The sequence below is a fragment of the Garra rufa genome, chromosome 22 (genome assembly GCF_049309525.1).
Source record: "Garra rufa chromosome 22, GarRuf1.0, whole genome shotgun sequence".
In the NCBI taxonomy this organism is placed as follows: Eukaryota; Metazoa; Chordata; class Actinopteri; order Cypriniformes; family Cyprinidae; genus Garra; species Garra rufa.
Window position 1 is genome coordinate 578,452 of NC_133382.1, and position 27,380 is coordinate 605,831.

Genomic DNA, 27,380 nt, shown 5'->3' on the forward strand with positions numbered 1-27,380 from the left:
ATCCAAGATTAGGATGAGTTTGTTTCTTCATCAGATTTGTATAAATGTGTCACTCCATCACTGTCTCACCAATGGATGTGAATGGGTGCCGTCAGAATGAGAGTCCAAACAGCTGATAAAAACATCACAATAATCCATCAGTCCATCAGTTAACATCTTGACAAGACAAAAGCTCAAACAAATCCAGCATTAAGACGTTTTTAACTAAAATAACATTGAGTCCATAATCCATAATAACGCTTCCTCCAGTGAAAAAGTGCTGTGGTCTGAATCAGAAGAGAAATCTGCAGATCAAGGCTGAATTTTGATGTATAAGACAACAGGAGATGGACTTTTTCACTGGATGAAGCGTTATTATGGATTATGGACTTGTATTTGAGTTAAAAACATCTTAATGATGGATTTGTTTCAGTTTTTGTCTTCTCAAGATGTGAACTGATGGACTGGAGTGCTGTGGATTATTGTGATGTTTTTATCAGCTGTTTGGACTCTCATTCTGACGGCACCCATTCACATATATTGGTAAGGCAGTGATCATGTTTTGGAAAGATTTTTCCTCTAACTGTGGAATTTATTAGCAATGTCTGAGTTCTACACCATTGTTTATGATTTCACCAACAGGCAGAAGCAGTTAAACAAATGGAAATGCCTGTTTGACGTTCAAACTGTCGTTTGATTAAAATAGATTCCATATCAATGATTGAGAGAAGGCCGATTACCTGCATTAACAGTCTGTAACCTCATCTCAGCGATTGCAGCAGTTGTATTAATAGCTGTATATGGTTTAATGACAGTGAGAGAGATTGTCCCGTAATGATAAGGGGGTCGTTCACAAGAGCAGGTCAGGAGGTAAAACACAATCCCCAGCTGTGAAAACTCAGCCCATAACCCTAGACACATGAATCTGCGTTCATGACGTGTGTTACCTTTTGCTGCTCTGGCCTTTTTGAAATCACCTGCTATATTTAATGGCAAGTATTGACCCCAGGCTTGAGTGCATTGTGAGTTCTTGTGAACAGCATGTGAGCGCATGTTCTGAGGAGATTGGCTGAATGTGCAGTCCTGACCTTTTTTCCCAGCCTGGAGAAAGGAAATGTCAGAACAAACCATCCCACTTAAAGCAGACTCTGCTCAAGAACAAGCCTGTTGTATGTTGTGAAAGCTCCTCTGGAGCAGGTAACTGAGCCCCGGCGGGACGTCCTGTACTCGCTTTCAGGCTGGGGGACGTCAAACCCGCCGCTGTCCTGTTTCCGTCCGTCATCCTCATTCTGCTCCAGTCTCCTGTTCGTGAGCATTATTTGTTTGAAATCTTAGACGCTGCTGGAATGTGTTTCGAGGTCTGATGTGATATTTTGATTATTGGTCTGACTAATAATCCACTCCAGATGTTTCCTGATCATCTTTGGCTTTGACTCAGTGCTTTGTTTGCAACACTGAGACACATATACACACATACATATGAAATGAGCTCCAAACGTCTGAGATCTCTTGGGAAAATGCTTTCATTTGGCATCCAAGTTACTACAATATTGTTCATTACAAATAATATCATCAGGATAGGAATCTGAGTGAAGGGTTTACCTTCAAATTGTGTTAAACTCCATGTCATGATTTAAAATTATTATAAAGATTATACTGAATGATCAGCATTTCAGCTCACCAACGGATGTGAATGGGTGCCGTCAGAATGAGAGTCCAAACAGCTGATGAAAACATCACAATAATCCACACCACTCCAGTCCATCAGTTCACATCTGCACAAGACAAAAGCTCAAACAAATCCAGCATTAAGACGTTTTTCACTAAAATACATAAAAAGTCCATAATCCATAATAACGCTTCCTCCAGTGAAAAATGTCCATCTCCTGTTGTCTCTCACATTAAAATCCAGCTGTTTTGGCTTGTAAACGGTGCTTGATCTGTGCAGATTTCTCTTTTGATTCAGACCAGACCAATTTTTCATTGGAGGAAGCGTTACTATGGATTATGGACTCTTCAGTGTCACATGAGCCTTCAGAAATCATTCTAATATGCTGTTTTTTTTTAAATTTAAATATGCAAATGAGGCATTTAATGAAATATGCGCTAATTTGCATACATTTCTAGTGCAAAAATCTAAACACTGGATGAAGTCAGTTTCAAAATTATTTTTTTTAAACAAGGAAGCATTATTATGAATTATGAACTTGTGTTTTAGTGAAAAACATCTTAATGGATGGATTTGTTTCATCTTTTGTCTTCTCAAGATGTGAACTGATGGACTGGAGTGGTGTGGATTACTTGTGGATTATTGTGATGTTTTTATCAGCTGTTTGGACTCTCATTCTGACGGCACCCATTCACATCCATTGGTGAGACAGTGATGGAGTGACACATTTATACAAATCTGATGAAGAAACAAACTCATCCTAATCTTGGATGACCTGAGGGGGGTACACTGACAGCAAATTGTAATTTTTGCGTATACTATTCCTTTAATTACAAAGATACAGCAAGTAACACTGAATTAAATGTGAAATTCTGAAGCTGAAAGACGGAAATAGCCCTTTTTTGTAAAACGCAACTCTTAACTCAAAGATTTAGTTGTCATAACCTACTTATTGTGAGCAGTTCATTCATTCTGTTTTACAGTGTAGTGTTATTAAATAAAAAATACCTATTTGTATCTAATATTTGTGTTATTAGAGCTTAATCTGAAGTGAGTGGAGTCTCCAGTGAGATGAAGAGGTGTGTGGTCTGCAAAATCTGTAATTAGATGGAGTGTGGAAACAGATTTCTCAACTGGACTGCCATTGAAAGATTTGTTATGACACAGTTAATTAGAGTTGCACAGTTTGTTCAGTAAATCATGTTGCAGATAATTGAATAAACACTGCCATTATGACAACAGTATGATAATAAAAATCAAGGCTATCTTCAGCAGCGCTTCACAGTAGAGTTTGTTTTGCCATATGAGGTAACAGAGAATGGACTCCATAACTGGAACTGTCTGGAGGGAAATCAAGCTCAAAAAAATGACACAAAAGCGCCATAAAAGTGGTCTATAGGACAGCAAAACAAACTACAGCTAAAAAATGAATTTCAAGTTTAAACTGCAGTTTATGTTTCAGTGACTCAATCATGATTGTAACTTTGTTGTATTTTCAGTTTCTGAGTTTGTTTTTCTTTATAATTCATCTGAATGTCAAGCTTTCCTTGATGTACCCATGCAGAAACAGTGGCATACGAATGCTTATATCCATATTGTGTTAACCTCTATTCCGGTCATCTTCCTCTCGGTCTGTTCTTTCAGAGCCGTCGCTATCAGTTTCTCCTGCCGCTGTTTTTGAAATAGTAACACTATCAGCTCGTGTCTGAGAGCACAACGCCGCTCATTTGCCAATGAGTTTCCAGAACAAGATACAGTCATCAGAACTGCTGACAGGAGCTGTGGAACCAAATAGATGTTGCTCTTCTGACCATTATTTAATATTGTTGCTAGTGCTTAGTATCTCAATGCAAAAAATTAAAACCACTGGCCACAAGTTTAGAAATGTTAGTGTTTTTTTTTTCTGCTTACCAAAGCTGCAATAAAAACTGTAATATTCTGAAATATTATTACAAATTAAAATAACTGTTTTCTGTTTGAATATATTTTAAAACATAATTTATTTTTTGTGATCAAAGCTGAATTTTCAGCATCATTACTCCAGTCTTCAGTGTCACATGATCCTACAGAAATCATTCTAATATACCGATTTCAAATTGCATTAATCAGAAATCATTCTATTATACCGATATATTTTAAACTGCAATACTATATTACTGTTATTCTGAACTTTTGACCCATGTGTATATTGTTTTTATACTGAAGTTAATAGTTTCATTGCTGTACCATCATTTTTTAATTAGTTTACGCTTGTAATAGAGTAGTTGATTGGCTCTAATTGTAGAGTCTCGTGCCTTTGTTACTTCTCCCTACTTTAGCTTTGAATCAAAGTTTATAGTGTTGTGTTTCATCCAGCATCCAGTTGATTTGGTTCATGGCTTGGAAGTCTTTGTTGAGGAATGTTTGGAAATCCCTATAGAGAAAATGATTGGGGAAAACTACTTCCGGAATCAAGGTCACTGAAGTGTGTGGTCAGTGCTGTGCTCTTGTGAGGGTATAACCTTCATTTGAAGCCTCATGTGTCCCCTCCACACACAAAGATAAAAGGGGAACATTTTGTGCAGCCTAGATCCGCTGGATGAATACAGTCTAAATGCACTGAAACTTAACCCAACTGAAGGAGAAATAAACTCTATGATAGCTATAATAGGATGAGTATCAGGAAAACACACCTAGATCATGTTGCATCCTGAAATCAATAGGAAAACAATATGTATGCACTTAGATAATAATGCCTAACTAACAAACAATAACAATAACAGTAAGTGTGTGTGTACTGGTCTGTCATCACATTCATTTTCCTTGAAGATATTTTTTACATTTCCTACCACAAATATATAAAAACTTCCTTTTTCAATAGTAATGTGCATTGCTAAGAACTTCATTTGAACAATTTCAAAGATGATAGATTTTTGCACCCTCAGATTCCAGATTTTCAATAGTTGTATCTCGGCCAAATATTGTCCTATCCTGACAAACCACACATCAATGAAACGCTTATTTATTCAGCTTTTATTTATCCATGCGCTTAGTATTATTTCTAGCAATAGCCAAAAATACATTGTATGGGTCAAAATTATAGATTTTTCTTTGATGCCAAAAATCATTAGGATATTAAGATCATGCTCCATGAAGATATTTTGTAAATTTCCTACCGTAAATATATTAAAACGTGATTTCTGATTAGTAATATGCATTGCTAACTTCATTTGCACAACTTTATAGGTGATTTTCGCAATATTTTGATTATTTTGCAGCCTCAGATTTCCGATTTTCAAATAGTTGTATCCTAACAAACCATACATCAATAAAAAGCATATTTATTCAGCTTTCAGATTATATATAAATCTCAATTTGACCCTTATGACTGGTTTTGTGGTCCAGGGTCAGATAAAAAGTCACAATTACCATTTTTAAATAATTTAATATAATTATTTTTTTAAGACCAAACTAACTAAAGAAATGAGCTTCCACATCAAAGAAGGCGGAGCTCCAGAGCCACACCTACTTATTATGCAGTCGCATGGACCAATGAGAATTCAGAAGTGTTTACCAGCTGGAGCTGAAGTTTTTTGTAAAAGTTTCAAACTTTCAAAACAAACTCCAAATGAACATGGCTCTGGCCCAAGTTTGTTCAAAATGATGCTGCTCTTATTCAGCTTTCATTTATTCATGCACTAAGATAATAATGCAAAACTAACAAACAATACCGTTAACAGTAGTTGTGTATGTGTGTGCGTGCGTGCATGTGTGTGTGTGTGTGTGTGCGCGCGCAGCAGGGACGCAGTGAGATCGATATGAATGGAGGCTCAAACATGACTCAGCCTGTTGTTGCTGATATCCAAGCTGTCTTGAAGAACAAAGATAATGTTAACACACAATGAAGTACAAACACAGCTCCTGTCTCTCTTGCACAAAAGGTTATTCATTATCGCAGATCGAGATGACTTTTATAGTAAGCCGTGAGGCAGATGAGAAGTTGGGAAATATTTAACCTGTGATTGCGTTTTCTTTCACACCTGAGGCTGTGCTGCTGATAGTTCGCTGTTAGATATTCCTCATGGAAAAAGCTTCCTCCTCTATCTGCTCTATTGATTTTTACCAGATTAGAATGTTTTTCTGCCTGTAAGAAGTATCTGATCATATGATCATTGCAGCTCTCTGGTCCAGTCACCTCAGGTGTGTTTATATGCACTTGATACAATAGAAAACAGAATTCTGAGTTAAAATCTAGCAATTCAGTTTTTTTTTTTATCTTTCATGGAATAAAATTAAAACAAGTTAAATGTGATTTCTTGCAATTCTGACTTTTTTCTTGTAATTGCGAGTTTATACCTCAAAATTCTGCATTTATATCACACAATTTTAGTTTATATGTTGAAAAAAACCAGTCTTAAGTAGCACAGTTATATTTGTAGCAATAGCCAAAAATACATTGTATGGGTCAAAATTTAACTTTCTTTAATGCCAAAAATCATTAGGATATTAAGTAAAGATCAATATATGTAATATGCATTGCTAAGAACTTCATTTGGACAACTTTAAAGGTGATTTTCTCAATATTTCGATTTTTTTCCACCCTCAGATTCCAGATTATCAAATAGTTGTATCTCAGCCAAATATACTGACCCTTCCTAATAAACCATACATCAATGGAAACTTATTTATTCGCCTTTTAGATTATGTATAAATCTCAATTCCAAAAAATTGACTCTTATGACTGGTTTTGTGGTCCAGCATCACAACTGAGAGATAAAAAGTCACATTTACATATTTTAATTAATTTAATGTTATTATTTGTTAATCTTTTGGTGAAAACATGCATCTATATGTTTGACCTTGGCAGAACAAACTAAAGCAATGAGCTTCCACATCGAAGAAGGCGGAGCTCCAGAGCCACACCTACTTATTATGCAATCACATGGACCAATGAGAATTCAGAAGTGTTTACCAGCTGGAGCTGAAGTTTTCTGTAAAGGTTTGCTTGGGCTAGCTGTTTCAGACTTTCAATACAAACTCCAAATGAACATGACTCTGGCCCAAGTTTGTTGCTGCTCTAGTCTGTTTTTTTTCTGTTATTTTTCTCATAGTAGGCCAAAAATATAGAATCGTGGTGGTTGTTCCTGCATGGCTTGTGGTTGTTCTAATGAAGGTGCTGAGAGCTGGTTCCTCTCTGTGTGGGGCTCTATAACATCAGCGCTGCTTATGTAAGAGCATGTGGATCTGGGCCAAGAGCGTTTCAGCCTGGCTTTAATCAGACCCCAGCATGAGTTTCATTGAGTGTCGGACGAGCGCGGCTCCCAAAAGCGCGTGAGCGATGTCAGATCTGCCAGCTATGCGCTGCTGAATGCTTTCAGAGAGACACGACTACAAAAGCACCCTGACATCAGCGGATCCAGACATTTAGACATTTGATAAATGACCTTGCGAGGGCGTTCTATGTAATGATGGGTGTGCAAAAGATCTAGATAACAAGAGTTTTAGTGACGTCACACTCGTTTTTCATTAAGGCCACACAGCGGGTGAATAGGGTAAAAAATTAACTAATAGTTATCATGTTACTTATCCAGTTGATTGATTACTTTGATAATTGTAAAAAAAGTTTGTATTACAAGTTTTCTAAAATGTTACATTTAAATATGCAAATGAGCCATTATTTAATGAAATACGTGCTAATTTGCATACATTTCTAGTACAAAAATCTAAACACTGGATAAACACAAAATTCTTGTTTAATTATCAATAATTTTGACATATTAGAGTCAAATGTTTTTACAGAGGAAATTTTTGGTATCTCATTTCGTCACGACATAATTCAGAAAAAAACTGAACAGACAGGAAACACTATATTTTTGGACAGTTTTTGGGGGAATAAAATGTATAAAATCAAGCAAATTCTATATGAACAAATCTCTCTGTAAAAACCTTCAGGATATAGACAGGAATACAAGGGTAAAGTTTGGTGTAAGTGCTGCTGAAGTGGAGATTTATGACTCGGTGTAGGAGAAAAAAACTCTTGGCCTTTAAAAATCTGTATTGTAATTGAAATCTATTGACACAAATAGATAAAGTGCTATAAAAGAAAGACTTAACAGTGTCTTTTTGGTGTTTTCTTTCCACTGGTCTGAAAAAACACTTTATGAAAAAGCCCAAAATCCCAAACTTCCCTTAAAATGACAGCACTTCTATGATGAACATGTGCAAATTTTAATTCAGAAACATGTTTATTTAGGGGTTCGCAGTGTTTGTTATAAAAAGTGATGTAATGAATGTCCTGCAACATGTCAGAGCAAAGAACACCTGAACTCGTGGCAGTTTGAGGACGCCTGGGAAAGATTTCCCAACGGTGGTATTTATTATTTAGTATTTACATAACACTATTTAGTCTCATGTAAATACCTTTCAACAAATTTATAATGTTCAGTCCAACTCCAAATGTCAGGAAAATAAAGCGTGGTGTCCACTCAGTTGATTTTGTGCCATGTATTTCACGCAGGTTTAGTGTTGGATCGGTGTGAATGGAGCCTGGAGTGCTTTATATTCCTCTTCGTTATGATCTCTTTCCTTTCTACCAGCTCCAGACCTTCATCGTTTCTTCGTCTTCATCCAACTCTGTTTACTTCTCTGCTGGGATGAAAGAGCATCTGTTGATGTTTCCAATTTTTTTGGAACCAATGTTGTAATTTAAGTAAATGCCAAATGCCCTTCAGGTTTGAATATTTCTAAACTTTCATAATGAGAACTTCAGCAGGAGATTTTACGTAACTTGAGGTTTGTATGTCAAGGGACTCAAAAGAGTGCCGTTCATTGTCCGGTGTCATTTACTAACCTGATGCAATATGCATGTGTTTATGTCTGATGTGTTTATTCCATTGGCTGCTGGAGGCATGATGATGTTCAACTCATGTGTTTAATATCAGCTTGAGTCAGCGAGTTAGCTCATTAATTCATGCTGTTTCAAATCTGATTATTGCTTTCAGTGACTCAAACTATCATTAAGATTTTGTATTTTTCTGACGATCATCTGAGTCTGGTTTTAGTGGCTCGCCTACAATGCAAAAAATACCTTCTGACTTAGATTTTTTGTCTTGTTTCCAGCCCAAATATCTACAAATTCTTAAATCAAGAAGGATTTTCTAGATGAGTAAAAATGATTGTCTTGTTTTCAGAAAAAAACAAGTCAAAATGAAGTGAGTTTTTGCTCAGAACAAGCTAAATAATCTAATTTCAGACAGAAAACAAGATTATTTTTCTTACCGCATTGGCAGATTATTTAGCTTGTTTCAAGCAAAAATGCACTTCATTTTGACTTGTTTTTTTTCTGAAAACAAGACAATCATTTTTACTCATCTAGAAAATCCTTCTTGATTTAAGAATTTTTGGCTGGAAACGAGACAAAAAGTCTAAGTAAGGAAAGCATTTTTTTGGCTTTCCTTTTGTGAATGTCATCTAATAAGAGAGATTTTGGGATTTGAAGTTTGAAAAATGACAGTAATTTCCTTGCATACCGTCTCTAACTGTTTTTCTGATGTTAGATTGGATTTGTCACTGGCTTAGAGGACTCTGAAATGAATGGATGTGGTTTGGCATGGGTTCAGGAGTCTGGTCTGGGCGGTTTAGAGTTAACTAGCGCTGAAGCGTCTGGCCCGAACCGCTCTCGACCCCCAGCGGTGTGCTCACTCTGATTGAACACACATGTGTTCCTGTACATTCCTTCTTCCAAACATTCAGCCGTACAATAACACAATGAGGCAATGGATAAGAAAATGCTGTCCAAAAACTTGCATAACATATCTTTCTATAACAAACAGAAATAAAAACACCCAGGGAATGTGTAAAAACATTACACTTCAGCACATGATCTGCATGAATGCCAAAGGATTGGAAAAATGAAAATTTGATGAAAATGTGCTCATTTGTCATTCAAGATTAGGATGAGTCTGTTTCTTCATCAGATTTGTAGAAATGTGTCATTCCATCACTTGCTCACCTCTGGAGTGAATGGGTGCCATCAGAATGAGAGTCCAGACAGCTGATAAAAACATCACAATAATCCATAGTGGATGTGAATGGGTGCCGTCAGAATGAGAGTCCAGACAGCTGATAAAAACATCACAATAATCCATAGTGGATGTGAATGGGTGCCGCCAGAATGAGAGTCCAAACAGCTGATAAAAACATCACAATAATCCATAGTGGATGTGAATGGGTGCCGCCAGAATGAGAGTCCAGACAGCTGATAAAAACATCACAATAATCCATAGTGGATGTGAATGGGTGCCGTCAGAATGAGAGTCCAGACAGCTGATAAAAACATCACAATAATCCATAGTGGATGTGAATGGGTGCCGCCAGAATGAGAGTCCAAACAGCTGATAAAAACATCACAATAATCCATAGTGGATGTGAATGGGTGCCGTCAGAATGAGAGTCCAGACAGCTGATAAAAACATCACAATAATCCATAGTGGATGTGAATGGGTGCCGTCAGAATGAGAGTCCAAACAGTTGATAAAAACATCACAAGTAATAATCCACAAGTAATCCACACCACTCCAGTCCATCAGTTAACATCTGGAGAAGACAAAAGAATCTAATCCAGCATTAAGGCGGCACCCATTTACTGCAGATGATCCATTTCATTTTTTGTTGAACTGTTCCTGTAAGAATAAATATTTTATTTTCTAACTTTTTAAAACTTTCTAAAAAAATGAAGAATGTTTTGTATTCCCCAAAATACTTTTTAATATCGTTGTTAAGAATGTTCTATTCACTTTTTTAAATATTTTTTAAGCCAAACATATGAATTAAAATTCTTGACATGTACACTTACTAAAAATAAAGGTTCCAAAAGGGTGTTTTTGCAGTGTTGCCGTAGAATAAGCAATTTGGTTCCCCAAAGAACCTTTCAGTGAACAGTTCTTGAAAGAACCATTTCGAAGAACATTTGAAAAGTCTAAAGAACCACTTTTGACTATAAAGAACCTTCTCTGCATTTTAAACGTTCCACAAATGTTCAAGGTTCTTCATGAAAAAAAAAAAAATTAAAGAGTGTATGCACTTTTTCAAATAAGACTAATTCTTGTCTTTAAGAAAAAGATGTTTTTAAGAAAATATTTGAGAACTTAAAGAATTACACTTAGGAACATTCTTAAACTTATAAACTTGATAAACTGCAAATTGTAAAGTGAAAGAGACATGAAAATGAAGAATTCAAACTTACATTTCTATAATTCATGCACAAAAACATTTTGTAATGTGATTTTGATGCACATTTTCCATGTTAATGAACTGTCTGATTTTAAAATGGCTTTCAAAGGATGAATTTTGAGATTTTAAATTTTCAACTGATATATCATGTCTAATTTCTAAAGTGTGATAGAGAAAAAGGCAACAAGGAAGTCTGTGACAAAGATCAGAACTCCTATTATGAAGTAGATTTTTGAGGTGCACTCTTGTCTAATTAATTTTAAATATCTTTTTAGGAGCCTTTGACCTTTCCAACGATATATAGTTTGTCATGATAGATTAGGATTTATTTGTTGTTAGCTGTATATACGTATACGCTGTAGATTTTGTCCCACACAAACGTCAAGCACAAAAGCGCTACCATATGGCTGATATCCTGACAAGCCTTTAGGTTCCTTTCCTTCAATCATGAGAAGCCTGTGGAGGTTGTTATGTGTCATTTTGTAATTACCAGCTCTCTGTGCCGCCGGCTGTCCTGAACTCGAGCCGCTGTGTTCCTCTAGGCCGCCGTAATCCTCCAGGATTTCTTCTGTTTAGCCCACCATGTTTCAATCATGCAGTTCTAATGTGTTTTAACAGCGCCGGTCATAGGATGTTCAACTTAACCCTTTACTAGACCTCTACCCCTTCACTAAATCACTCAAATATAGTCCTGAAGCTGTTCAAATAAAGCAGTGAGCCTGTGTGGTTCACCACTGATTGAATTAAACCCTGTTAACCGTGGTATAATCACTGTAACACACAACACAGCCTGTAATTGCTTGATATATAAAATGCTGCAACAGTGAATACACCAATAAAAACACATGTTTTGAAGAGTTATATTTATTTAAGTGATTGAGTAATTATCTTTATTAATGAGTCATTGAATTATTCACTAGACCATTTCATTCAAAGCACAGATTCCAAAAAGTGTGAACTATATTGTATAAATGTAATCCACAAAAATATTTTTTGTTAGTGGAGCAAAAATTGACAAAGTAACCTGCAATATTGTGTCTAACACGTAAGTTACTCCATCATAGCTTCTTGTTTGTGTACTGATGGTTGAACTTGTCCAGTGCAAAAATTCATGATATTAAGTAGTATTTGATAAGTAGTTATTGAGTAATATGGGTCTTTTTGCATGCTTCAGTTAATGTGCACATACTACTCTTTTCACCTACTTTATAGTCAGAAAGTATGTATATTCAGATGTACCCAAAAATCTAATTCGTGAGTGAGTCATTAAATGATTCATTAAACTGATTCATTCAGAACATTCCTTGCACTACTGTGCATTACTCAGAGATGTTCCATGCTCCAATGAACTCTTTTCATTAGTAGAGCAAAGAAATGACAAAGTACCTGGCAATATTGCGTCTAAGATGCAAGTTACTCAATCTTGACCTCTTGTTTATTTACCAATGGTTGAACTCACAGCTTGTCAGATGGAAAATTTCATAAAACAGAGAGTACTTTGACAATTTTCTTTTGTCATTTTTAGTAGTTAAAAATGTATAAAAATGTTCAGAATCTTGCCAGAAATAGTAAGTAATCTGAGAACTTTTACATGCTGGTTTATAAATACTGTGAATGTGCACATACTTCTCTATGCATATCTAGATAAAGCCAAGTATTTGTCATTGAATGATTCACTCAACTGATTCTTTCAAAACACTGATTCATTGAAAGAACAGAAATGCCACTACAGTGCATTTTTTGAAGATTTGTTTCTCTGGCTTTATTTGACATTATTGTCATTATCTGAGCAAAAAATGACAAAGTATAAAGTGGTATTTAATAAGTAAGTACTAAAAGTAATCTGGGTACTTTTTGCATGCTGTTTTAGAAAATACTGTGAATGTGCACATTGTATTCTTTTCACAAATTACTGTATGCATACTCAGATACAGCCAAATATCTGTCTTTTTGAGTGAGCCATTGAATGATTCACCACACTGATTCCTTGAAGGAACTATTTTCGTTAGTAGAGCAAAAAACAAACTAAAAAGGTTACTCAATCTTAACCTCTTGTTTATGTACCAATGGTAGAAACTGTGGCTTGTCAAATAGAACATTTCAAATTATAGAGAGTCTTTTAACAGAAACCTTTTTGAAAAAAATCCTTCATGACAATTTTTTGTTGAAAATGTTTGTAAATGTTCAGAATCTCTTGAGAAATAGTAAGTAATCGGAGTACTTTTGCATGCTGGTTTACACAAATACTGTGAATGTCAACATAGTGTTCTTTTCACAAAGTATGCATATTTAGATGCAGCCAGTTATCTGAGTCACTGAATGATTCATTTATCTGATTCTTTCTAAACACCAATTCCTTGAATCAATGGTAACACCACTACGGTGTGTTATTTGAAGATTGTTTCTCTGGCTTCAGTTGAAATTATTTTCATTATCAGAGCAAAATTGATCAATGGTATGTCTAAAATGTGAGTTGCTCAATTGAACTTCTTGTTTATGCACCAATGGTTGTCTAAAATTTCGTATTATAGAGAGTACTTTGACAAAAAAAAACTTTTTATAATTAAAATATTTAATTTAAAATTATAATTATAATATAAAATAATATAATTATAATAAAATATTTCCCTCATGACATTTTTAGCGGTAATCAATTTAACCTTTTGTTAAAAATGTTCAGAATCTCTTCAGAAATAGTAAGTAATCTGAAACTCTTTTGCATGCTGGTTTATAAATACTGTGAATGTGCACAAAGTATGCATATCCAGCCAAGTATCTGTCTTTTTGAGTGAGTCATTGAATGATTCGCTGAACTGATTCATTCAAAACACTGATTGCTTGAAGGAACAGAAACACCACTACTGTGTGTTATTTGAATACTTCATGTGTCTGACTTCATTTGAAATTATTTTCATTATCAGAGCAAATGTGGTCAAACTAACTGGCAATGTTGTGTCTCAAATGTGAGTTGCTCAATCCTAACCTCTTGTTTGTGTAGCGGTGGTTGAACTTACAGCTCGACAAACACAGTATTTTAGTGTGAAACTCCTGTTTTAGTGTTGCTTACACAGGGAAAGAGTCTCTGCTTTTAGAAGGCGCTGGAAAGTCAAATGCATCTTTATGATATTTACATCCTGGAAAAGCTTCTGGTTACTAAATGCGTGTCGGTGCGCTTCATATAGGCTCCGCTGGTCACAGTGAGACCCAGTGGACAGCCTGCTCCTCCATCAGTTTGTTTTCTCAGCACAGATATAGTCCTGCAGAGTGTATTTGAGGAGATAATGACATTAGCTGTGCTCAAATCATCCTGTGTGTGTGAATATGAGAAGGTCTCGGTTGCATCACTAATATGGGGACAGTAGCTCAGTGTTGATTATACACATACTGGAGTCTGAAAGGCAATCTTGTGTTGACTGCAAATGCAAAAGTGATGTTTGGAGTCTGTATGTGTGATCATGTATGGCTGTGGTTTTACAGTAGTAGGTGGGTTGGTTGGGGTTAGTACTGTATCTCCGGTAGACTGACACATATAGCGTGAGTGAGTTGACTGAGAGCCTCAAAGAGTGCGCAAGACCAACAAAGCTTGTCAATCCGTGGCTGTCACAAAGCCTTGGGGCTGTATTGAGGGAAACTGCAGTTATGTTGGGTTGGGACACAAACGTGTTTGAACATGAATAATTCATTTTCCCAAGAGGGTGGAGTTGCTTCTTTAATCTATTTGTTTAACCCCCGCACAGGGAAGAACACAAGTCTGTCCTCTAGAGTTTCAGATGAGGTCTCAACAATGTTTTAAATTATGCTCAGATTTTTACAGTCTGCAAATAAACGTTTTTAATATGAACACGTTTCTTCTCAAATGATGTGCTATTTTAGTATAATATGATGCTGTTATAGTTTATATATACAGTACTACAGACCAAAAGTTTGGACACACCGTCTCATTCAGGTCTGTACTGTAGATATGAAGTCAACTGAAAAAACTTGTGAAAAAATATCTTTCAGGTGGTCAAATAGCAAATAGTGGAGCTCTGCAGTGAATTTTACATAAAAAAAGCAGTTTTTGTATAAAAACTAGTGGTGGGCCGTTATCGGCGTTAACGTGAGACTCTTATCGGGCGATAAAAAAATATCGCCGTTAATCTATTCTCAAAGTTGGGTTGGGAGCTGGGTCTAAACTACGTAAGCTATGATGACTTTCACCTTGATATTTTAGCGCGGATGACGTATACCTAGTCGAATTGCACTGTAGGGGGTGAGAACGAGTCTCCAACTTCTGTGAAATTACCACATCAAATGAGACGCGCAAACATGGATGCAGTTATGAAGCCGCTTCAGGGCAGGTGCGTTGCTAGACCCTTTTTACTGGGGCACGTGAGTTATAATTTACTTTGATAATCCCGAAATAAAGACATTAAACTATATGCAACAACTGAATTGACGCTTCTAAAAGCAACGCAGTTTAATGGAAGACTATGCACGCAGAAATCCATGTCTGTGCGCGTCTGTGTATTTAACGGCAACACGCATGTCGTGCAGCCTTTTGCGCAGAAGTACTTGGTTACACAAGTTTGTATAGGTAATTATGTTGTAAATGCAATTGTCAAGCAGTTTGTGATGCATTTTGGAAACAGGAGATGAGCGCCTGGACTAATGCGCCACCTGGCCCGTTCTCGAAGACTTACTTTTAGTCATTATTTGGGTAAAAACTTTAATAAACAGAAAAATATACAGAACAGACCAAAAGTTTGGACACAACTTCTCATTCATTTGAATGAGAATTTGGTCTGTACTATATATATATATATATATATATATATATATATATATATATATATATATATATATATATATTGTTTTCAGTTTTCTTAGTTAAATGTTTTGCATGGTAGCCCATTTCCACCACTGAATAAAAACAAAAAAAAATAGTTTTTGCGACTTATCTCACAATTATTTTTTTCTCAGAATTGTGAGATATAAACTTACAATTGCTTTATAATTCGCAATTGTGCATTTATATTTCACAGTTCTGAGAAAAAAAAGACAGAATTGTGAGATAAAAAGTCGCAATTATTTTTGAAAAAATTTTTATTCTGTGGTGGAAACGGGGCTACCATAGTTTTGTAATATTGTTGTGTTTTTGTCATAAATATCTTTACAGTTTTTATTCAGTTTTATTTTAGTTTTATTGTTAATGTGAAAAAAAGAGAGGATTTTTCTTGGCAACTAACTGAATTTTTTTTAAGAATAAATGTTTTATTTCAATATTTTGTTTAATGTGTGACTAAAATACACGTGTTATATAATGTTTTTTTTTTTTTTTAATTTGAGATTTATACATCAGCTAAAAAATCTGAATAAATAAGCTTTCCCTGGATGTCTGGTTTGTTAGGATAGGACAATATTTGGCCGAGATACAACTATCTGCAATCTGAGGGTGCAAAAAAATCTAAATATTGAGAAAATCGCTTTTAAAGTTGTCCAAATGAAGTTCTTAGCAATGCATATTACTAATCAAAAATTAAGTTTTGATATATTTACGGTAGGAAATTTACAAAATATCTTCATGGAACGTGACCTTAATATCCTAATGATTTTTGGCATAAAAGAAAAATGAATAATCTTGACCCATACAATATATTTTTGGCTATTGCTACAAATATACCTGCGCTACTTAAGGCTGGACAAAAACAAAAAAGAAATTTACATTAAAAAATGATGAAATAATTTTGTTTAAATATTATAAATATCGTCCATCAAATCAAGTCATGTGACAAAGCAAGGTTAGTTCAGGTTGTAAAATATCTCCTAAAAACTGACAAAATAATTACAAGATGGCATTTTTAGAGCAATTCAGTTTATTCTTTTGTTGAAAATGGTATAAAGGTTTCTCAAAACCAAACTGAACTGACATGAATACCTAGAGCAGATTTCTAAGAACTCATCATGTTTTAAACTAGGTTTATGAAGGAGTAGTTCTCTTCTTTATCTGTGTCACTCTCCATGTTGTGTCCATTGAGAAACATCTTTAGGCACAGCGTTAAATGCGGCGCTCGGCCTCGTTCTGTCCCTCTCCGTCACTCCAGACGTAAACACACACTAGTTTTCCCAGAACTCATTGAATGTGGGATTCATGGTTGTGGAGCCGCTGTCTCTGAGGAGTTTCCACCCTCCTCACACGTCCGAGAGGCCCTCGCTGCTAAATCAAGCCTTTCATTCCCACCAGAGGACAGAAATGGCCTTGTTGCCAGCTAATTGCTCGTCTGTAGTCCGCTCGCCAAAGCTTTTCCAAACCCTATGTTTAGAATGGGATGTAGTTATGAGACAGCGGAAAAATATGATTAGGTTAGGGCGTTTCATGTGCAGTAAATGGTCAAATTCTTGCGGTTGCTGCTGTTATGCAGGTTCTTATCTGTTTTAATGGTTTTTGAGGACTAATTGCGGGCTGTTGTCTGCCAGAGTAAGCAGTGAATCATGCTGGATGAGGGCGGATGGACGTCAACATTTACCACATTTAAAACACAAACGTAAGGCAAGACGCTACAGGTGAACATGGAGAAAGATCCAGATGATTAATTACATTAAGACATTAAGACAAGCATTTGTTTGTTTTTTTAATGTTATGATTAAATATGCAAATGAGGCATTAACTAATTAAATAAACACTCATTTGCATACATTTCCAGAACAGAAATGTGAACCTTGGACAAAGCCACAGAGTTTATGCAGAGACATATCTGTTGTTCACTGCAAAAAATGCTATTCTTACTTGGGTTTTTTGTCTTGTTTCCAGCCAAAACATCTACAAATTCTTAAATTAAGCAGGATTTTCTAGACAAGAAAAAATTATTGTCTTGTTTTCAGAAGAAAGTCAAAATTTAGTGCGTTTTTGCTTGAAACAAGAAAAATAATCTGCCAATTGGGTAAGCAAAACAAAATCTAATTTCAAACAGAAAACAAGATTAATTTTCTCACCTAATTGGCAGATTATTTCGCTTGTTTCAAGCAGAAATGCACTAAATTTGGACTTTTTTTTAAAAACAAGACAATAATTTTTACTCATCTAAAAAATCTTTCTTGATTTAAGAATTGCTTGATATTTCGGCTGGAAACAAGACAAAAAACTAAGTAAGCAAAGCATTTTTTGCAGTGTTATTTCTTCATAAATAAAAAAAAAACAGCTAGAAAACAAATTCCCACCTTGTTTTTTGGAATAAAATGTATATAAATGATAAATCATCCACATGTTATATGAACAAACCTCTTTATAGAAACCTTCAGAATGTAGATAGGAATGGTTTGGTGTACATGCACTGCAAAAAATGCTTTTCTAGCTTAGATTTTCTGTCTTGTTTCCAGCCAAAATATCTAAAAATTCTTAAATCAAGAAGGATTTTCTAGACAAGTAAAAAATAAATAAATTTTGATTTCAAAAAGTAAAAATTAAGTGATTAAAAAATAATCAAGACAATAATTTTTACTCGTCTAGAAAATCCTTCCTGATTTAAGAATTTTTAGATATTTTGACTGGAAACAAGACAGAAAATCTAAGCTAGAAAAGCATTTTTTGCAGTGTGTAATTACTGCTGAAGTGAAGATTTCAGTCTATTATATTGTAATTGAAGATGCAAACAGATCGCTTAAATGTGTATTTTGGATGTTTTCTTTCCGTTATGTGTTTGACAGGTGACACGTTATGTAAGCATAATAACCCAGAATAGCCCTAAATCTCCAAAATGACCAGTGTCTGTACAAGCAATGTTTTTATGTAGGAGCTCATTGTAGGTCATTGAAGCCTCTCAGTCATCCTTATTTCCAGCTTTCCGCATGTTGCGCATTCAGAATCTTCAAAGTCTTTCTTGTCTGCGTTTTTCCTCTTCAGACTCGCAAACTGACCAAAGTGGAGCGGCAGCGCTTCAGCGAAGAGGTTGATATGCTCAAGGGTCTTCAGCATCCGAACATTGTGCGCTTCTATGACTCCTGGAAGTCCACTGTGAAAGGACACAAGTGCATCCTGCTGGTCACTGAACTCATGACGTCCGGCACGCTCAAGACGTGAGTCTGACCCTCATCGCTGAATCCGTCATCATATAATCGCCCTCATGCCATTCCAAACCTGTATGAGTTGCTTTCTTCTTTTGTTTTGGGTCCCATTGACTTCAAGAGTAGTTTTAGCCAAAAACTTTTGGGGTTACAGTCAAAAGGACTAAAATTGTTAAAGAATTACTCCACTTCTAGAATACACATTTTTATGATAATTCACTCACCCCCTTGCCATCCAAGGTACTCATGTCTTTCTTTCTTTCTGTCGCAAAGAAATTAGGTTTTTGAGGATTTTTCTCCATATAGTGGACTTCTATGGATTGAAGGTTAAAAATGCAGTTTCAAAGGGCTCTAAACGATCTCAGCTGAGAAATAAGGGTCTTATCTAGCAAAAAGACCTGTCATTGTCTTAAATAAATGAATATTTATCAACTTTAACCACAAATGCTCATCTCGTCTAGCTCTGTGATGCACTTGCGTATTCTTTGTACTCCTGCTTATAACAGTTAGGGTATGTCGAAAATCTCATTTTCTCCTCCAACTTCAAAAATCGTCCTACATCGCTGCAGAAGTACCGACCCAGTGTCTACAAAGTGAAGATCAAATGCCCTTTACAAAAAAAGTAAAACAGTGATGTAGGATGATTTTGAAGTTGAAAATGAGACGGGAGTTTTTCGACATACCCTGTCTTCAACTGGAGGACACAGAGCTAGACAAGCATTTGAGGTAAAAAGGTATATAAATTGCAATTTTTTATTAGAAAATAACTGATCGTTTTGCTAAATAAGACCCTTATTCCTTGGCTGGGATCGTTTAGAGTCCTTTGAATCTGTATTTAAACTGCATTTTTAATCTTCAGTCATTTGAGCACCACTATATGGAGAAAAATCCTGGAATGTTAACCTCAAAAACCTAATTTATTTGCGACTGAAGAAAGAAAGACGTGACCATCTTGGATGACGAGGGGGTGAGTAGTTTGTAGGACATTTTTATTCTGGAAGTGGAGTGATCCTTTAAGTTAAGATTCGTTAGAATATCTTCATTCACATTTACACTCATGCAAGTTTGTAACAAGATGAAGGGTGAGTAAATATTGACACAATTTGGATTTTTTGGTGGAAATGATTTTAAACGTTGATATATCTCCCGATTTCTTAGCTATCTAAAGCGTTTTAAAGAGATGAAGCCGAAGCTCCTGCAGCGGTGGAGTCGTCAGATCCTCAAAGGGCTTCACTTCCTGCACACGCGCGCTCCTCCCATCATCCACAGGGACTTGAAGTGTGACAATATCTTCATCACGGGCCCCACGGGGAGCGTCAAGATCGGGGACCTTGGACTGGCCACGCTCAAGAGAGCCAGCTTTGCCAAGAGCGTAATCGGTGAGCCATTGCACACTCCTGGAACGTTTCATGCTGTAATGATTTATCTTCTGAGATCTTCAACCTGCATTTCAAGATTCAAATTAAACATTACATTTTACTTGTATTTGAAGTTTTCACCTTTAGAATTTTGGAAACCAGGGGTCCTTGAGGTCATGTCCCCATCCTGAAATAAAGTGTATATTGAAAGCATACTGACATATTGAAACTGTGGCACGTCCAAAAACACAGCATTACTGTGGTAACTTTTATTTTAATGGTATTGTCAAATGTCTTGTGTTTAACAGGAACGCCGGAGTTCATGGCTCCAGAAATGTATGAGGAGAAGTACGACGAGGCGGTGGACGTGTATGCGTTTGGCATGTGTATTTTGGAGATGACCACGTCAGAATATCCGTACTCAGAGTGCCAAAACGCAGCACAGATTTACAGAAAAGTCACCAGCGTGAGTTTCAATATGTCAATATGATTTTTAAAATGGTTTTATTTAGCAAGGAAGCATGAAATTGATCAAAAGTGAGAGTAATGACATTTATAACGTTTCAAAAAAGGTGCATTTAAGTCATTGCTTCATTATGTATGAAAACTATAATCATTTCTATTATTTTAAATGAATGAAAGTTAATTGGAACAAAATAAATAAAAAAGATTTTATTTTATCTAGTTGCTAAACAATTGTTATTCATATTTAGATACATAAATTCATTGTATTTAGTACTAAAATAACTCAAACTGAAATAAAAAATAATCAAAAATATTTAGGCATTTTAAATAATAAAAATGACAAGTTCAAATTAAAAATAAATAAAAGCAAAAACTAACTTAAAATATATTGCTGCAAACTATAAAAAAATATCTTAAAATGCTAAAATAACATAATAAAATACTAAAATATGAATCATTTATATAAAAAAAACTAAACCAAAAAGGTGCATTTAAGTCATTACATGTATGAGATCTATAATCGTTTTTATTATTTAAAATAAATAAAAGTTAACTGGAACAAAATAAATAAAAAAGATTTAATTTTAGCTAGTTGCTAATATATAGGCATTTTTAATAATAAAAATGGCAAAATAAAATGAAAATATAAAAGCAAAAACTTAATATATTACTACAAACTATAAAAATATCTTAAAATGCTAAAATAACATACTCAAGTACGAAAAACGTTCTATTCACCTGTGAATCCTGAAAAATAAACTGTATCACAGTTTCCACAAAAAATGTGCAGCACAACTGTTTTTAACTGTGATAATAATCAGAAATGTTTCTTGAGCAGCAAATCAGCATATTAGAATGATTTCTGGAGGATTTTATAACACTAATGATGCTGAGAATTCAGCTTTGATCACAGAAATCCTTTAGAGTTTAACAGATATTCACAATTCTAATAATATTTGAATTGTTGTACTGTATTTTTGATTTAATAACTGCAGCCTTGGTGAGCACACAAGACTCTTTCGAAAACCAAATCTGCAAGATTGCATCAAAAAAGGTCCTATTGTTGTGCATATGTTTTAAGTAAGCGTATGCTGGTCCATATGTCCTAACTGAAGTTCAGCCCAGCGTGGAAAGTGCCGTAAACATCTTCTTTCCATCCTTCTCTCGTTCTGTTCCTGCATGTGCTCATTTCCTCTTGCTGTGAGTGGTCTTTGAGCGGAGCTCAAAGGTTTGGGTTTGATTAGAGTTCCTATGCTGTTTGTAAAGAGTCCAGGCAGGGCTTGTTTTGATTCTGGGTCACATGTTGACAGAGGGATGCGGTATGTTCACTTATTTGTGCTTTATTGCATTTGGAAACTTCACTCTAAATGACATCAGCATGTGTTTACAGCATCTTCTTCAGATCTCCTCGATGTAAACCAATCAATCAATAGAAAGCTACTTTGAATAGGTTCTTTATACGTGAAAGAGCCTTCCTAGTATATCTGTTCAAAGGAAACACATTAAAGTACAAGATGGAGTATTTTTACCCACAGCAGCAGCAGTTCTGGTTGTTCAACATGAAGAGTGTTTTGGTTCTGCAGGTTTATGATGTTTTCAGACTAATAGCTGAAGTGGACTCAGAGTTTAGGTGGATGACGCCAGTGCTCTGGGTTTATGGGTTTGTTAAATGACGTGTCTGAATGAAGGAAACAAAGGCGGCTCTGAAAAGGTTGCTGAGTGTTAATGACAAAGCCAAGCGGCGCGAGTGTGAACGGGACGGCGCTCGTCCAAAACTCCCATCGACTCTGTGCTTTATGACGCTCGCGCTCCACAAATATTACACGAGACTAGAGGGAAAGAGAACCGCTCCAGCTGCAGTTCTGTCCAATCACAGCTCAACCTCACATCACTGAAGACCAATCACAGCTCAACCTCACTTCACTGAAGACCAATCGCAGATCGCAATATGAGAGAGAGCAACATGGAAGTGTATTTCAGAAGACTACCGTGTTCAACTAGATTAAAAGAAGTTCGTCAAGGCAAACTTTAAGTTGGCTGGAAAAAGCCTAATTAGAAAGTGCATGTGAAAAAGTTTAAAAAGTTTTAATAGTTTTAGAAATTGTAGAAATGTTATGGTTTTCAGTCCAAAAAAGACTGAAGTTTAAAGTAGTTTTAAAGCTGAAAGCTTGACTGTTTTGAAGGCAATAGTCTGTCTGTCTGTCTGGATGGATGGATAAATGGATGGATAGCATGTTTTAGCATGTTGCTAGCGTGTAGCTAGTATGTTTCTAGCATGATTAGCATGTTTGTAATGATTAACATGTCAATTGCATGTTGCTAGCATGTTGTTAGCATCATTAACATTTTGCTAGCATGTTTGTAGCATGTTTCTAGCATGATTAGCCTGTTACTAGCATGTTGTTTGCAACATTAGAATGTCACTAGCATGATGTTAACATTAGTAACCTGTTGTTAGCATGATTAAGAAGTTACTATATGTTTCTAACATGATTAGCCTGTTACTAGCATGTCGCTAGCATGGTGTTAGCATTAGTAGCCTGTTTCTAACATGATAAACAAGTTACTAGCATGTTTCTAGTCAGATTAGCATGTCAGTAACATGATTTTAGTTGCTAGGCCTAGATAGATAGATAGATAGATAATGTAAGTCTATGGGATTTCTTTCCCAGTTTTAATTGTCAGTTTTAGGAAAACCATTAAAAAAGAGCAGAATTATGATATAAACCCAGAATTACAAGAATTGCAGGATGAAAAGTTGCAGTCACCCATTTTATTTTTTCATCCTGTAGCTCTAGGATCTTGTATTTTGCTGAAGGTCTGCATCAGTAACGAATGAACCCTTAACAACATTGAACCGATACGCTCTAGTCGTACTCTAGGAACTGTGTGCTGTGATTAGATTATCTCTGAGGGAATCATCTCATTCACATTTGAACATTAGATTAATTGTGACATTATTAAAACATATTAAGCCTCTTTGTCTGATGTCTTTCCCAGACTTTGACATTTGTGTCCGTTTCTGCCGTTTTCAGGGAATAAAGCCCGACAGTTTCTCCAAAGTGAAAGTTCCAGAGTTGAAGGAAATCATTGAAGGCTGTATCCGCATGAACAAGGATGAAAGGTACTTTATTGATCTTCCTCTTAGATTTTCCACTTTGAAAATGTTTTTTGAAACGATCTGCTGTGGAACCAGTGATTGTTGTTATTATGCTGAATAATGGGATGCTTAGGATGCTGCAAAATATCAGCAAAAAATATCATGTCATGTTACAAAGCTACAGTTTTTAATTAAAAATAGATCGTAAATGATAAATAATAATTTATCCACAAATTTGTCCAAAAAAAAAAGGCATTTAGTCCACTTTCCAGCTACTAAACATGTAGCTTTGCCTTTGAATGCCTTTGATGATCATTACGGAATGTTTCAATATTTTACAAATTTTCAAATGTCTTTTTTTTATATGAATGAATGTTAGTATTATTGTCAATTGAAACTCATTAAACATTTTTGGGAAATTAAAGCTAGCTGAAATAAAATCACATAAATATTAGATGCAAAAATGTAAATGAAACAAAAATTAAAAATGTTGAAACAAATGTTGAAGCAATAAAATAACAAACTGGAAATAACTAAAACAAAAACAGTTAAAAACAGTAACTAAGTAATGTAATTAAGTTACTTTTAGTAATTAGTTACTTTTTAGTTAATTTTTTAAAGTAATGCAGTAACTAAGGAATGTAATTAGTTACTTTTTTATGGATAGTAATGCGTTACGTTACTTTGCGCTAAAAACAGTAACAAAATAACATAATTAGTTACTTTTTATAGAAAGTAATGCGATGTGTTACTTTTAAATTAAAAACTGTAACTATGTAATGTAATTAGTTACTTTTAGTAATTAGTTACATTTTAGTTACTTTTTAAGTAATGCAATGCGTTACTTTAACATTAAAAACATTAATGCGATACATTACTTTTGCATTAAAACAGTAACTAAGTAATGTAATTAAGTTACTTTTAGTAATTAGTTACTTTTTAGTTAATTTTTTTAAGTAATGCAGTAACTAAGTAACATAATTAGTTACTTTTTATGGAAAGTAATGCGATACGTTACTTTTGCTTAAAAACAGTAACTAAGTAACGTAATTAGTTACTTTTTAAAGAAAGTAATGCAATGTGTTACTTTTAAATTAAAAACTGTAACTAATGCAATTAGTTACTTTTAGTAATTAGTTTTTAGTTCATTTTTAAAGTAATGCAATGCGTTACTTTAACATTAAAAACATTAATGTGATACATTACTTTTGCATTAAAAACAGTAACAAAGTAACATAATTAGTTACTTTTTATGGAAAGTAATGCAATGTGTTACTTTTGCGTTAAAAACAGTAACTAAGTAATTTAATTAGTAACTTTTTTATGGAGTAACTCAATATTGTAATGCATGACTAAGTAAGTTTCCCCAACACTGTACATATCTGATACGTTTGTGTGTAGATACACCATCCAGGACCTGCTGGAGCACACGTTCTTCCAGGAGCACAACGGTGTTTACGTGGAGTTGGCGGAGGAGGACGACATGGTCAAATCCAGCCTGAAGCTCTGGCTCCGCATGGACGGCACCAAGAAGCTCCACGGGAAGTACAAAGACAACAACGCCATCGAGTTCCTGTTCGAGCTTTACAAAGACGTGCCGGAGGAGGTGGCGCAGGAGATGGTGAGCTTCACTCACACACACCACCGGATCTCACGTCCAGCTGTCAGCTTTTCATATGTGTTTCTGGAAGGGATTTAAGGTGTGGTTGCGTTTCTCATCTGCTCTGTCACTTTAAACACAGAAGCTGATATTCCCCTCAGGCATCAACAAAGTGTTTCACAGAGAAACAGAAATATGTGGCTTGAGTTTTCTGAAGCATTGATATTCAAACAGAACTATTAAAGAAATATGTGTAGCTTAGTAACCTACTTGTATTTACGTCTACGTGTTAGATGAAGCCTACAAAACATATCCAGATTACATTTCATATCTACTAATGAAGAAAAAAGGCTTTTCCATCGCATTATTATTTTTGTGACGGTTAAGCACATTGATTCTCACAAGGATAGTGTGTTTACATTACTGTAATTTACATTTACATTTACTCATTTAGCCGACGCTTTTATCCAAAGCGACTTACAATTGGGAATACAACAAGTGATTCATCCGAAGGAGGCAGATCAACATAGGAAGTGCTCAAAAATAATAATATTTTATAGAGTCACATAGTGGCGAAAAAGATGGGTTTTCAGCAGTCACTTGAAAGCTGTTAAGGAGTCTGCATTCCGGATAGGGGTGGGAAGATCATTCCACCAGGCAGGAACGTTGATCGAGAATGTTCTGGACAGTGATTTAATACCTCTCTGTGGTGGTACAATGAGGCGTGTTTCACTAGAGGATCTCAGACTGTAGTAGTGAATGGAGGTAGGCAGGTGATGAGCCGGTGGCTGTCCTATAGGCCAGCATCAGTGTCTTACAGCATCAGTGTAATACAGTATTTGTGACCCTGGAGCACAAAACCGGTCATAAGTGTCAAGTCTTCGGAATTGAGATTTATACATCATCTGAAAGCTGAATAAATAAGCTTTCCATGGTTAGGATAGAACAATATTTGGCTGAGATACAGCTATTTGAAAAGGCACTGAGGGTGCCAAAAATATTGAAAAAATCGCCTTTAAAGTTGTCCAAAAGAATTTCTTAGCAATGCATATTACTAATCAGAAATTAAGTTTTATATATTTACAGTAGGAAATTCACTAAATATTTTAATGGAACTTGATCTTAATATCCTAATGATTTTTAGCATAAAAGAAAAATCAATAATTTTGACCCATACAATGCTACAAATATACCCATGCTACTTAAGACTGGTTTTGTGCTCCAGGGTCACATTTTATTTTAAGAACTGGTAATAGGAAAGCTTTAAAAGCTTTATAAATTCAGTGTTCGTAAATAGTGTTGTCACAATACCAAAATTTTGCAGAAAATTTGGCAGGAAAAAATAGAAAAAACTATTCAAACATTTTTTATTTTAAATGTTTTTTTTAATCTATCTGAAAATAGAAATTATAAATAAATTAAATTGTAACAATATTGTAATTATTATAAAAAGTAAACAATACATTAAAACATAGTGTCCTTAAAAGTCTGAAAGAAGAAATGTTATGGAAGCTCAAATTGCTCAAAATCTCAAAAACAATAGTTTTGCAATATTATTTATAATTTTAATTATAATTTTCTTTGCTTTTTTTAAATTTTTATTTTGGGCTGTATGTAAAGCAGAAAAGTTCAAGCTTGTTTTTCTTAGTTTTTACTCTGACTCTCCAAGGTTTCCTGTGTGACCTTCACAGTGCTGTGATCTGTCCTCAGTCTGAGTAGATTACTGTCCTCTTCCTGTGTCAGTAATGTTTGAGAACTGAACTCTTGACCTTCCCAAACACAGTTTGAGTGTGTATCTACTGCTATCGTGGCACACGCGCCTCACCGATCGCCTCAGGCCGGGTGACCCTGCTGTGTGTTGCGTAACGCTTTCAAGGGCATAACTTTCTAATCATCGGGTGGAAATGTGAGAGCGGGGCCACATGAGGAAGAGGGTCACATGATTGATGATAGAACAGC

General features: G+C 35.2%; 1 protein-coding gene across 2 annotated transcripts in view; it reads left to right on the forward strand.

Moving 5' to 3' along the window:
* wnk4a (WNK lysine deficient protein kinase 4a) overlaps window positions 1–27,380 on the forward strand; it is a 74,609-nt gene that overhangs the window by 12,057 nt on the left and 35,172 nt on the right. For both annotated transcript variants that reach the window (XM_073828310.1, XM_073828311.1), the window contains exons 3-7: window positions 18,738–18,910; window positions 20,057–20,277; window positions 20,565–20,722; window positions 23,757–23,845; window positions 25,223–25,442. In XM_073828310.1, coding sequence (XP_073684411.1) covers window positions 18,738–18,910; window positions 20,057–20,277; window positions 20,565–20,722; window positions 23,757–23,845; window positions 25,223–25,442 — 861 coding nt within the window. The remainder of the gene's footprint in view (window positions 1–18,737; window positions 18,911–20,056; window positions 20,278–20,564; window positions 20,723–23,756; window positions 23,846–25,222; window positions 25,443–27,380) is intronic.